At 37.2% G+C, this 14,591-nt stretch overlaps 1 protein-coding gene across 3 annotated transcripts in view; it reads right to left on the minus strand.

Annotated features, from left to right (window-relative positions):
• LOC110838036 (uncharacterized) overlaps nt 1-13,886 on the minus strand; it is a 45,349-nt gene extending 31,463 nt beyond the window's left edge. For 2 of the 3 annotated variants that reach the window (XM_022080812.2, XM_022080809.2), the window contains exon 1: nt 13,541-13,818. In XM_022080812.2, the coding sequence (XP_021936504.1) occupies nt 13,541-13,546 (6 nt within the window). In that variant the 5' untranslated portion in view covers nt 13,547-13,818. The other variant, XM_022080808.2, reaches the window with a different exon arrangement.
• Nucleotides 13,887-14,591: the final 705 nt, after the last annotated feature.

Below are 14,591 nucleotides of genomic sequence, written 5' to 3' on the forward strand. Positions count from 1 at the left end.
CATTTGTGAAACTTCTGAGATTTCAAATTTCAGATTTAGAACTTCACGTAGTATAGAGAAGGAGTAACAACAGAAAATGACGCCTGTAAATAGTTTGAAATTGGCGAATGTGTCGTAGATAAATGATATGAATACAAGTTGTATTACCCAGGCACGAAGAATGGCACAGTAAACAGCATGTCTAGACCGTCGTGTTTGTCTTCCTTTCTTTCAGAAGTGATTTCAATATTGTAAGAAGAAATCACTTGTGTGATATCGAAACTATTGAGATGAGCGTAGTGGAAATTATTTGGAATATTAATAAAAGTTTTAATCATGGATATATATTGAGGTGTCAGGAGCTGACGTACATGGTAAGGGACAATTCGTCCCTCGTATAAAAACTTGATGCAGCACGGTTTAGTTTCAGAATGGTTTGCGTCTTTCCTCCTCACTGGTCACCTTTCAGACAGACGTATCTGCAATTTATTCTGTTGTTTTACAAGAGAAAAATGCAAAGTCGTGCAACATAAGTTACAAATTATGAAGTGCATTTTTTCGCATCCTCCCCATTTAATCTTTGTTCGGTCCATATATTCCCCTCTCAGCACTTTATTCCACCTCACCTGCAATCAATTTACATCCCCTGGGGTTAGCGTTGACAAAGGAATTAAAAATCTATTAACAAATTAAAGCAAGAAAAACGCATTAGTCAACAGCGTAATTAGCTTATTTATCTGAATTACCACGTGTACACTTACCTGCGGATGAGAAGCGAAAGTATGTTTGGAGTGGAAGGTGAAGGCTGTGTTGTGTAATGCGTTAATTTCCCATTTCACCCGCATTTTCTAGGCTGTCGAGTTGACAGAGAGTAGACGCTTGCAGATCCCACTTCTGTGCTAAACTTGCAGACGTTTCAAGTAGACAAATCCCTACTAGTCGTAACCCTCTGAAGCCGAAGCTCGCAAAAATAATATTTAAGAACTCAAACCGTACCACAAATAAAATACTTCACTTCACCGTTACTAAGATCAGCTGGTCAATATTGTTTGAGGAAATAGTTGCTGTTTATTTCGAGAGTCATATAAAGGAAATAAATAATGATGCAGATTTACTGGTTGAGAAACAGGTGGTACGTATAGTTACCACTGGACTTTAAAGAGTTAATAATTTGACAGGAGTTTCGCTTTCGTTAGGCCTGGTCAGAGATCGTGTCGAGTAAAGATGAAAGTTATGTTTGAGAAAAACCAAGACGATGGATGACATGCAGCTGATGATGATACTTATGCTTACTGAAACAGACCATCGTCAGAAGCATTTAAATTTAAATATTGTATCGCCGTACGAATAAATCTGATGCGCAGAAGTCGACGAAAAGACACTCTACCCGGGGACTGTCAGCGGGTAGCTTTCACTTTCGCCACATAGCGTGACAGTCGCGTGTTGCCATTAACAAGAAGGTAATTTAAAATCCGAAACTAATAACAAACACAACTTTCTGGGAAGATCTCATGATTCTACTTTCATTTAGGTGTTTCATCTGAAAATATACACATTCCAGAATAACAGACTTAGGCGTACCTGAAGCGAATGTATCAGATAAACATTTCAAGTACATTAAAAAAAAAACAATAAAAGTGAAAGACAGTTAAGTTGACAGGTTTGTAATTTTGTAATGCACGCCAAATTTTATTTTCAAATTTTCACTTACCCAAAAATATCTTGAAAATTTCATTATTTTTTACTATGTAAAAATTATATAACTATATACTTTTCTTTTGCCTCATAAGTGTCCACTGCCATTAAGATAATAACATTCAAGATTCATATATATTATATCTGTTTAAAACATCTGTCGACGTCCTCCGATTCTCCGTTTGGGGAGTTTAGCAATTGTTTATTTTTTACGAGTGCTGAGGAGCTAGCCCGACGCCTCAACCTCCAACCTGGTGGACCAGGGTGTCTTTCTTAGTCTGGCATCTCAACTTCGGTCTGTCTGACAAGGAAGGCCCTACCAGTAGCTACGCTACCGTCAGCATAGCCTTCAGGCTCAAGTGTGAAGCGGCTTACCTCTGGCACGAAAACAATACAGATTCACCCATTCTCCACTCTTTTCATAGTCATCCATCCATCAGGAGGTGATGACGTCGTCAGGGGCATGATGAGTGGCGCATCCTCAAAAGTCTGAGCATTTGTCACGTCGGTATTAATGATTATAGGAAGGATTATAGAAAATGTAAATTTATGAGTTTGTAGTAGCCTCCAGGGGCCCAACGTCCATACAAATTTTAATAAGAATCCGTTTAGCCGTTCAGGATATATTTTATGCGTACAGACGGATGGAAAAATATAATCGTCAATATATAACTATTCATTTACAATAACTCTGTAAGCTTTCTTTCTTTCTTTCTTTCGTCCTCCATCTGTATTCCCCTTTACATCTTTCCAGCTTTATTTCTCCTTGTATATTCATCACTTAACATTCATCTACTCTTTGGTGTATCCATGACTATACGAAGATCTACTCGTCCATTAATGAATCGACGAAACCTTTATTTAATTATCAATATAACATTATACGAAGCTCATTACGATACCACAAGGGGTTGATCTATGGCCATTTTAATTAAAATGGGGCATTTTCTTTATAATATCAAATTTTTGTTTTTAAAGTCAGGTATAAATTCTTAATTGAACTTATTTTCATTTGTTTAAAATTATAATCATATCTGATATAACCTAAGTTCAACAGACAGACCTCTCGTTGTTGCATTATTCAATATCGGAGCTCACATCAAGAGAACATATTAGTTCCTGCAGCCGTTATGTACGAGAAATTTGACCAGTACGTGTCGTTTTGCAAGATTTAGAAAGTGCGCGTGACTTGCTGAATTCTCCCCAAACAAAATAATCGAGGCGTGTTACTTAATGTGATAAAATACGAGATTTGCATGAGAGAATTTGCAGACCTTTCGGATCCAGGCCAGTTGAATTTGTACAAAGCCTGCTTATATATATATATATATAGCGACAGAATTAAATCCTTCTTGAAGTTTTTATTGAAATTCTAAGACTAATCCGGGTGGACACCAACTTCTTAAGCTTCCACAGCATATAACAAATATAAAACTTGTTTTCAGTAAAAAAAATTTAACCGCAATATAAATTTATAAGGCATTAAAACTTTGGAAATCCAGAATTCTGACTCATTCCGACTGCAATTTGGATCTCAGTTTCCAAGGATACGAGACCAAAACCGCAGATGTGGCAACCCTCATCATCAGTTCATTCTGGGAAGACCCTGTGGTCATCTTCGTGACCACGTGCAATTGTCATCAGACAAGTTAGCCATATACAGTTTCTTCAAGGTCTAAAAGTATATATTCTAAATTTTTATACTTAGAAGATCGAAGTACGACCTGCTAGAGTCTAGAATGGTATATTTCGACAATATATTTAAAGTCATGAAAACTGGTATGAAGAACATGCTACTGGAGGCCATTGATTCAAGGCAAAATTAATTTCCAACCATCAACAGTGCCGATAATGCAAATCTGTAAGGGGAGCGACACTGCATCAACTACTAGCGCATGATCTTAAAATCTCGAGTGGTAATAGAGATTCAATGGAAAAGGTCCATGTGGATTTTGTTAAGGTAATGCTTTGAAGAACGTAAAACAACATGGCGATCGTGAGAATTATATATTTATCTGTCAAACTGTCAAAGGTAACTAAATAATCACTGAAGGTAGGTGTAACGTAATGTATGAGTAATGATACGATATAAGGCATACGTACAAATTCTGTGTGAAATATTCTTTTATATGTTAACAGTTACAAACATAACTACTGTGCGAATGTTTGAGATTGTATCGGGCGGGTTTTGGTGGAAATTATAATATAAATAAACAAATAACATGTGTACTCTTTAATTTATACGTCTTACTGTTGTTATTATATCTATTGAAACATTTTGAGAAAAGTAGGTGTCATGAATTTTCCCCAGAGTCAATTTCTTATTGCAGGATAAATTGTAACTGTCACACAACGAACAAGGTCCATGTTAAATTTCTGAAAGCAGCGTTCTATATGTGCAATTCGTTTCACATTACAAAAGAAATTTGTATGCCAGCAGCTGGATCTGTAGGGCTATGCTGCATTCATAGTTCAATCAATATTTCAGAAACCCCACAGATTCACCAAACTCATCAAAGTGATCTCCCCCTGTTCCGATAATAAATGATTCATACCAGTTATTGATGAAACCATAGTTTACTCAATTTGCCTACTAATTCCATATATGGGGTTTCTAAAATACTCGTTAAATTAAAATCTTCAAATTGTAAGGGAATTTTATTAGCAGGTTTGTTATAGCACAGAAAGCTCTCCTACTGGTTTCATGCGCTGAACATATTGAATGCTAGATGTATATTTGAACATTTCTGTTATTCACTTTACGACAGATTGTAACATTTCGCTCGCTATTTTATGGGCTTCGAAAATTGTATCGTAATGTAAGATATTTATTGAGTTTTATGCAGGGAATATTATACTTAAATAATTAATAAAACGTTATTGAAAATAGTTCAAATTGACATAAAGAACATCGACTTGGTTCAGAACTCACAAATAATATCTTACTGTTTCTCCTTCATATCGAACTTTGTGTTTCTACTTTATATTAAGGAGGTCTCCTAACAATCTGATTGCTTGCGTGCTCTATCAAAATTCTCGCTATTTTAATTATGTAACCTTTGTTGTACGCGTGTGCCGTGTTGGGACCCGTAATTCTGCACCATGGAAAATGTAGTATGTTGTATATATACTCAAGTGTTAACATTTTTACGAACCTCCACCCGCCTAGGGATTTGACTAATATTTTTAAAAAATCACCATCCGCCACTGATTACAGTCAAATAAAATAGTTCGTCATTGCATTCACAAGAACTCGCCACTTCATCTCATCACAAGTCACATTAATCAGATTCACCCCCGATTTCTTTAAGATCCTTTCTATATGTTTGAAGTGGCATTTTCCCTTAGAAAATTCCGAATAAAATTAAAAAATATTTCTAGTTTCCCCATGCATGCTACATTCATCACTTATCTCACTCTTTGATTTGATCTCTGTAAAAACTGGTGATAAGATAAACGTCCTCAATCAGCGTTCTACCCTTAAGCTCAGACACCAAGTTTCACAGGCGGACATAACAAGTTATACGTACACATCTCTCTTCCTTGAGCGTGCCCAGTCTGTCTTCTCGTTACGGAAATAACCATCCACTCATTTGTCTCCTGTGTAGCTAATGAAGACCTTGCCCTCTGTTTCGAGATATTAAACCAGACCTGCCTGGAATTACTATCAGGAACATAAATTGAGATGGCTTCCACGAAACAAGAAATCACTACATCAACCCAACTACCACTCTTCGCCCTTCGTACACGTGACGTCGCTTTCGCACGAAGTAAGTCGATCATGTGCCTATCGTCCTGCGATTAAAGAGTCTAAATTATCATTATAACGTATAATCTGATTTGTTGGGAAGTCACGAGGCGTTAATTTTAAGTGTTCGCAGATAGCTGGAAATGCTTCTGATCAACGTATAATAAAACGTATAATAAATTCAGACCAAAAAAGTTGGCATGTTAAACACATCATATGCTGGAAAAAAAAGATTACGCCCCAAATAAAGTCAGACTGGAAACTTTCCATTTTAGTTTCTATTTAGAAACTGTCTTGTGCTAATATATTTCCACGAGAAAGGGTGATCTGTGTTGATAATTAACTTCAGTTGGTAAGGGATGATCCGAAATATTTGTTACACTGATCTCAAACAATAAATAATTTTTTAAAAAAAACAATGTTTTAAATTGAGATTCTCGTGTGTAGTATGAGTGTTAATATCCCACCAAATCCTTGGAGAAGAGTCCTTCGTGAGAAACTAATATACGAGTACATTCAACTAGCCAAAAAGTTTTTGCCTTTATTGGAACTCGAAGGTTCCATTACCATATCCAAAATAATCAGACCCTGGCACTTGACGTGAGCTAGATAAATCCATTCCACATCCTGACGTCTTACTCCTCTGTCTTAGGCTAAATATTTCGTCTGTCCACGTATCCCTGAAGTAGTACAGTGGCGTTAAAATAAGCTGAGAGCAGCGACCCTGGTGCATACCTGCAGAAGCGACATAGTGAACATGTGGACCAGTAAGTTCGTCCTTGACGTTGGGTGTCTTGAAGGTGCCGGAACAAACACTATCTATCACCTTTCACTTGCAATATCCACAGCTACTCTGAACAACAGAGCATGTCTTACGACGTGTTCCCCTACAGGACCCGGAGAACAGTAACTCGCTGTCTGCATTGCTGCTTCTGCGGTTGGGTAGAAAAGAAAAGAAACTCTCACTTCGTGTTGCACCGTTGTTAGCTTCTATCCGTGGAAACGTTATCCACAAAATGTGTTTCCACATATACCACCGTCTCTCGTATTATTTGTTTGTCATTTGTATCGCATGGCCTCACAATCTTTCACATGGCACTGATAACAATCGACATTTAAGACAAGTATTTGTAGAAATTCTGCAGTTTCTTTTACATACTTAAAATTACAAAGCAAAACAAACCCGAAATTTTTGCATTTAAGACTTTCATATTACCGTAGAAACACAACATGTGGATCAGATGGATCTCGACCTGATAAATACTCGTTTTTTGTTTATTTTGTTGGGGGTGATTGAAAACATAACCTCAATCGCTAGACACGATGCTATATTGGAGCGTTTGAGAGCATGATGTAATGATACGAATGTAAATTCAAACGCATTCATTTGACGGAAGTTGCTTCGTGGTCAGTGCCCCCCCCCCCCCCCCAAAGAGCTATCAGTGATTCTCAAAAAATGAAACGTGCCTTGAGTTGAGGCACAATATACGATCGGATCGACTGGATAATATACTCCAAGGAGGCACATGCATTATGCCTCACTGATGAGCTAGAAACAGTTGGGTAGAGCCTCGCTGGTTAGTCACGGTATACGAATAAAGCAAATGGATAATGCCTCTCACGGAGGTACAGTACCAGACCGAAACAGCTGAAGAAAGCCTCGTGGTGAGGCACAGTACGAGTGAAGCTGTATTATATAATTATGTTTTATGAATGCGCTGGGGTAATCACTTTCAGCTCACGACGGCGATCACGATGGTTAGTAGTGCATGTCTGCGGCACAGACGTGGAACTCCTGAAACCGCCTGGCGCGACTGAAATTCGCGTTGGCCGTTTCTGCGAAATGCTAGGACGAAAACAATTTAATTGTTATGACAATGGTAAATAATCTAGGCGGATTCAAGCCAATTCGCTACACTATGGTGAATCTACTTAACATTACCATCCAATGAAATGCTACGAAAACGGGCACAGATCAAAATGAGCCCGAAATTATGCGATATAACCATTTTTGCGAAAGCCTTCTTTACTGATTCATATACGTCATTAGCTTTCCTTTTCATTTATCGTACACAGTTACGTTCAGAACTCCTAAGACAATTAATTCTGACTAGCCTGCTGAACCCCGATGATTGTCGTCAATGTCCCAATCGGCAGAGTAATGCTGTTTATTCAAGGAACGTAAGAAAGATCATGGATGGCGCTCTCAGGCGTTATGACGTCCACCGTCTTCTATTTATTATCTTGTAGACTCAGATAGGTTGCTGCAGATACATATCTATCGCTGAAACTTCTGCCCCATTACAGATTACACACACTACAAGCTACGTTTTCTGACTAATGAGTTATGTTTTTCTATCAGTCACTGCAGACAAATGTCGCAAATGTACGTTAAAGTCTTATCAATTCAGTGAAGTCTTCTCCAGTTTTGTAGTTTTAATTCTTTATGGGATGTTTATAGTGCCACATACGTACTGATATTTATTAGATTTATTATATTTATTGATATTATCCTAATCAACAAAGAAGAAATAAATATAAATTCATTTAACAATTTAAAATTAATTTAAAAACAACTCTCTTATTTGATGATGATTTAACAGACAATTTCACTCTTTTTTTTTACCAACATTGCCTTGTAAACTGAAGCACCTCTGAGAAACATATTTAGCTTTTACTAACTTAAAATTTGCTTTATTTAGTAAATAACTGTAAGTTACTGATGTCTGAATTTACGTGCAAAGCAGTAAGTACTCTTTGAAGGTAATGATTTCTGAACAGCTATCACATTCTGAAGTATTTCTTAACAAGGCGACCGTCACTGGGGCGGTGTTTAAGGAGCATGAAAGAACGGGGAGAAATTGTCCAGGCCTCGGGCGTTGCGGCTGTAACACTGCCTCCCTGCTTCGTTTAGCTCCGAATAGCGTAAAATTCACCGTTGTTTGTGGTTGTTCCTTACGCTGCAGAACAGGTTTCAAATTACCGTGCAGTGTTTATTTCTTTTATTTATACGTGTCTGTGTATAACATTAGTGCAGGAAAAACTACAAATGAATAATTATACAATTACTGATCCATTTAAGTATTCATCATTTCGTAGAGTTCCGATGAAACGCGGTCTATTTCACTGATAGATTAACATACAGGTGTCTACAATGAAATGCCCTGACATTTTGCAGCGGACCTGGGCGGAACTCGATTACAGACTAGATATCCTACTCACCAACGGTGCTCACGTACAAGTGTATTGATTAAACTTGATGTGTTGTGTGACTGATATTTGTCAATAAATAGGCCATATCTCTATTCGTTACTTCCTGAGAATACGATGAAATTCGGGCGTTTCATTGTAGACACCCTGTATATTCAAATGACTGAAGACGGACAAGACAATTCCACAGTGCGGAGCTCGTGCTCTTCACAGTACTGTTAGAATCATTACGTTAAAGACGATGACGTAGGTGGGACACACAGCACGCGTGGAGAAAGTCCCGCTTTGGTAATTTAAGAGTAGACTCAAAAGTATCACTAAATAGATTTTAAAGACCAGGATGTTAATTTGTGGACTGATTTATATTTCATTACGATAGTCTAGTAGACAACGCACTAGCCTTGTACTACATTGTGATAAACCTAGATTTGATTCCACTCGTCCACACTATCCTTGAAATATAAAAAAAATATCGTGTCAATATAATAACAAGTCGCCTGAAGATGGGAATAGAGCCAACTATCGAAACGTCGTATACCTAAGAGAATGAAGGCAAAACGTCCAATACAGACAGCTGGCACTTTCTTCTCGGAAAAGAAAACAATTTTGGGGCAGGGAGAGGGAAGGATTATGCGTTCGGTGTTGAGCACACGAGAAGCATGAATGGATGTTGACGTCGTGCTGTTCGAAAGTGCAATACAAAATTCTGAAAGGATTAACATAATTTCATAAAGATGAATAAATAGAAAGTTACAATTGAGCGTGTTTTGTCTTTTAGGTATTGGATTTAATCGACTGGGACTGGTGATGACGTCAGATAGAGGTCCTTTATTTTAGCAAAGAACAACGTTCGGTAAGTAAATTCTTTGGACACTTTTTTAACTGATCGCCCTGATGATGGAGGCAGAGGCGACCTCTGAAACGTTGGTAAACTTCTACCAGACTGCACGGTGCAACACCCCAGAAGACAGATAACTTGACAGAAGGTTCCAGGTGCGCTATTTTGATAATAAATGGTGAACGAGCACGAATTCGCTAAATAAAAACATAAGCCCCCATGCAAATGGTATCCTGAATTTTAGTTTCAAAAAGCTGTGATTCGTGCGTTGTAGCTGCCCCATAGAAACCGCCGAGTGGACACAAAAGAGGACAGACGTAGAATGCTGTTCATCAGACGTCACAATTTCAATATGAATCACTTTTTTGTGCGAGGGATTCAATAGTCTTTTCATAGTGTTCGCCGCCCCATCTGCTGCACAAATTAGGGCAGCGGCTTGTGATGATCACGCTTTCACCAGCTTCACGGGGAGGTGCACTGATACAACGACATTTTGGTACGAGAGGTTGACATGTGTCGGTACTGCAGTTCCCTGTTTTCCCTGTTCTGCTTGTCGATACCGATTATTTAACGCGATAGATTGCTATGTATCGGTATTTCAGTACGCTGTAATATGCCGGTCGGTGATAGTGATAAGTTGAAACCAAAGGTGAACATTGAATTTCACTTATTCCTTTTATGGAAACTCAGTACATTCTCACCCAAAATAATTGAATAACCTAAAACTCAAGTGATAAAAAACACGTAATAATTAATCACTTGTTATTAAAATTATCATACACTTGTCTGCGCTAAAATATTCCATTTGTTTGCTGGTAATGTGAAGCCGATTTACGAGAAAGTTTATTCTTTTCTGAGAAAGAAATGTTTCTGTAAATTTTGGCATGGCTGTAGCCTGTTTTACTGTGCTGTACGCCCTTGTGGGAAAGACAGACTCTTTTACAGATGATTGTGTTGTAGCGAAATGAAGAGACGTGCTTATGTTTTCGGATACCGCAAGCTGTTTTACTGGAAGTTAAAGTGTAATGGATGCTCGTACATTATACCAACGTAAGCAGAAAGTTTTACTTCAATTTGGAGTATTCTACCCTTTCTCGTAAATTACTTTCTAAATACGTTCCTTGCGATTTTGAATACCTCAGCGACTTTGTTGTTCATTTCTTGCCGACCAAGTAACTATTAGTTACAGGACTACACAAATTTATCGCTGAAATTATTTTTCTTTGTGTTTCGTTAAATAAGGCTATTCACCATAAAATATTTAAATAGATGACGACTGTCTTATGAGATGTTTCGCCGTGTTATGTGGTAGATTATCGACGTTTCAGAGATATTCACTGCATTCATCATCAGGGCGCTGATGACGGAAGCAAAAACCACTTGTGAAACGTCGCTAAACTTCTACGAGACTACACGGAGTAACGTCCCAGAAGGAAATCATCTTCACTTATTTGAAACATAAAGAAGCCTGTATCTTACGTTTGGTATCAACTTTCAATGTATCACGGGCAGTTTTTGACAAAAAAAAATATACGTTTCCATTTGACGGGTTATATTTTACCGGTACGAAAAAAAATCAAGGACTTTTTGTGTAGGCTATAAAGCCAGTACCAAATTTCATCAACATTTCGCGTTTTATGTTATGCACTTCGTTGAGGGAGAACATAAAATTCTTTGTGAATTACAGGTTTCCATGAAACACAATTCACGTCTTTCAATAAAGAGACAGCATGTTGAGGTTATGTCAGATTCGACTGGCTTCCGAACTGTTCCGGATCTTGGTTATAAACAAGGCACAGCCAATAAAATTATTCCAACAGTAAAAGTCGAGCATTCTAAAATTGTTTTCATATCTGAAAGGGCGCTGACATGTAATGTCTTGTCTGACTGCCCTCTCAGTTGTTTCACGAACAGCAGACATTATTGAAAGTTGTTATAACATTCTTAACTCCATTTTGTTATAGAATACTCTTACTGAAAACACTTGAACCTTGCTCTGAATAAAGTGGCCCAGTTCTACTGATCTATTGCTAGAAATGTTGATCATATGTAACTCCCAAGGAGACCTCCAGTTACTTTACGTTTACAAATGAATTTTTACTATGCTTGATAGAAAAAGCCGCTGATTGACTTAGGTCTTTGAGGTAATCAATAACAAACTGATACTTTGTCTCAGGGTCAGTGGAATCTTGTAGAGTCTGTAAAGTTTAGTTGCATTGGTCGATTCATTATTAAGTTGGAAATTATCTGCGACACGTAAGGTACGACGTTTCGACTCTACTCCCCTTACCAAGCAATTCATTTTCAGTGTACTGACGTTTTACTTTTATATTAGTGTTTGGTAGTTATTTGTTTTTGTATGTAATTTGTATTTTTTGTTGTATTTTTGTTTTAGTGTTTGCCTGTCATAGGCTCTTTGCTGTTGGCAAACACTCTAATAAAGGAATTGAAATGAATTAATTATATAAGTCAGTGTCGAACTCAGGACATTTTGATATAAAAATTATATGGTAACTACTGCAGTACCCTAAAGGCTCAAATGGCTCAGAATTTGATACAAACCCCTGCAGCTAATACACGCAGTCAGTAGGTCCATAATGACTGCCAAGACTAGATTAGAGCAATCTACATGGACATAAGCCTCAGATATCTTACAATGCCTTACGTGCTGTGACGTAATAAATCTCTGATATGAATTAACTAAGCAGAGGCAAATGCTTACTTCTATAAGCATCGTGATATGTCATCAGATCTTAAAACTAAGGCAAACGCAGACAAGTGGATCAGACGGTATTCGATCTACAGGGACATCTTTAAAATTAAGTAACGACAAGAGTTAGCAACATGACTATATTCTCACAATGAGATGGGTGAGGCATTATGGTTGGAAAATCCGACATTTTAAGACTCATGTGCGGATGGGAGAATAATATTAAAATGGGTATTAGGAAAATAGGGTGAGAGGGCGTGGATTGGATTAATCTGGCTTAGGATAGGGACCGACACCTGGCTCTTGTGAACAGGTTAGGCCTAATGAACCTTCAGGATTCTTAAAAGGAGAGGGGTTTATTGACTAGTTTAGAGAATTTTAGTTTCTCAAGAATGATTCTGCTACATGAAGTTAGTTTATTGCACGTGTGCTCCAAACTGGAGTACACTTTTTAATTCTTTTAAATCCAGCATCGGCACAAATTTTTTTCAGTTGCAAGAAGCTCTGGTGTTATTTATGAGAACCCGAGAATGTGTGCAATAATAGAGGTTTAAAATTACACAACTGTTCTAGAGGGCAATCGAACACAATATTTTTTGAGTTTATGATAAGCGGATTAACCACTGCATTTAAGCAAATTGAATTTAGTGTGACAGAAGATTATAACTGTGTCCACACACACACACACACACACCGTATGAAATATTTGTGTGTATGGGGGGGGGGGGGGGGGGATCAATCAACGTGGGGACAACACGAGCGTGTGAGGATGTAATTTTAAAGGCATGAAAACCCACCCTTCATCAGGTCAGGTCTACACAGACACTGTCTCTTTTATATATATATATTTCGTTGGAGCGTCTACTGAAAGATGTTTCATGTAAGACTTGTCATAGCAGTAGGCTGTTTCTCATAAACCACGAATATTAAAAAACAAAAACATAAAAATACAAAAATCTACAGCCAAAATGCAGCCGTATTAGTGACGTTGTTGTTTTTAGCATAAACTTTAAAAAAATTACTCCACCGTGTACCATGTACCGCCGTCTTTCTTCGTAGTAAACAAAGATACTGTATACTATGAGCTACTGATAGTGTCGTTAAATAAGCATAAATAAATAAGGAAAGCTGGTGCTGTTTGATCACGTACTCAGAAACAAAAGACAGTCTATTACGAAGTAATGTCAGGAACACGAAATATGTATACAACTTAGCAGTCACATCTATTAGTTTCAAACACTGAAGATGGCCAATTACGACTGAATTTATAATAAGCATTAAAACTATAATCAGAAACATTACTAATCATACACACACTTTACAGCACGAATCCCATTTAAATTAACAAAGATACACTCACCTTCATCTACCTTCTGATGCATCTGAATGGTCTCTGGAAGTTTATTTCCCGATAACGTCCGTTCCAACAGAAGAGATGCATTAGCGAGCCCTGTTTCAGGCACCTCCTTTGCGACAGGAAAAGAATATAATCTTTATACCTAATTGATACGCTTTTCACAAATATTTGTGTATAAAACCAAACACAAATTTACACTATTAGATCTCGAAACTTCTAATATGGACGAATATGTAGCACGCATTTCATTACACAAATTCATTTCAGAACCTGACCCAACAACTTACTTGTTCTTGCGGACTAACACGGAACATATCAAACAGCACTGCTGCCAATCTTCCGATTTGACTGTATCGATTAATTAATAATCTTTGACTATTTGTGTTGCTGAGTGAGACACCAAGTGACCTGTTTCAGAATTTCGACGGATTTTCAAAAAATTAGTACTCTTGTAAAATAATTATGAACACTGTATCAAATGTGTATTTATTATCTTCGTGTTTACAATAAATTTTAAACAAACCATGTTTCGCAACTAAATCTCAAAGATGTGGTAAGTAACATTCTTAAAAATGATTACACGAAATTTTAATAAATATGAACATAAGTATATGCTTTAGTTTAAAAAAAAAAACATTTTAAGATAATATGTTAGTAGCCTCCAGAAAAGGTCCAATGGAAAATGCTCTTTCCAGTTAAAGCCATCATAATATTGAGAATGTATTTTCATCTGTCTAAATATTGGGATTTGATATATCTACTTCTCTAACAAAAGGAATTCTGTACATGAAAAAATTGTCTGCATTTTATGTGGATTAAATTTACACCTTTTCCGACATTATAATGTTGCAGAATTCGTAAATTAATTATGTCTGTTCTAATTGTTTGGGAACCACCAGAGCAACTGCTGGAAATATTTTGCATGAATGTTCCGACCATAAATGACAAATGGGTCATTTCAGTTAATCAGCGTTTTATCAACACCGAAGCAAACACACATTCAGGCGAATTGCTCTTTAAGAAAAGCAGATTTTACGGACGCCTAACACAGACG

This window comes from Zootermopsis nevadensis, unplaced genomic scaffold (genome assembly GCF_977971745.1).
Source record: "Zootermopsis nevadensis isolate Lab colony 2312 unplaced genomic scaffold, Znev_1.0 Znev_ptg000024l, whole genome shotgun sequence".
In the NCBI taxonomy this organism is placed as follows: domain Eukaryota; kingdom Metazoa; phylum Arthropoda; class Insecta; order Blattodea; family Termopsidae; genus Zootermopsis; species Zootermopsis nevadensis.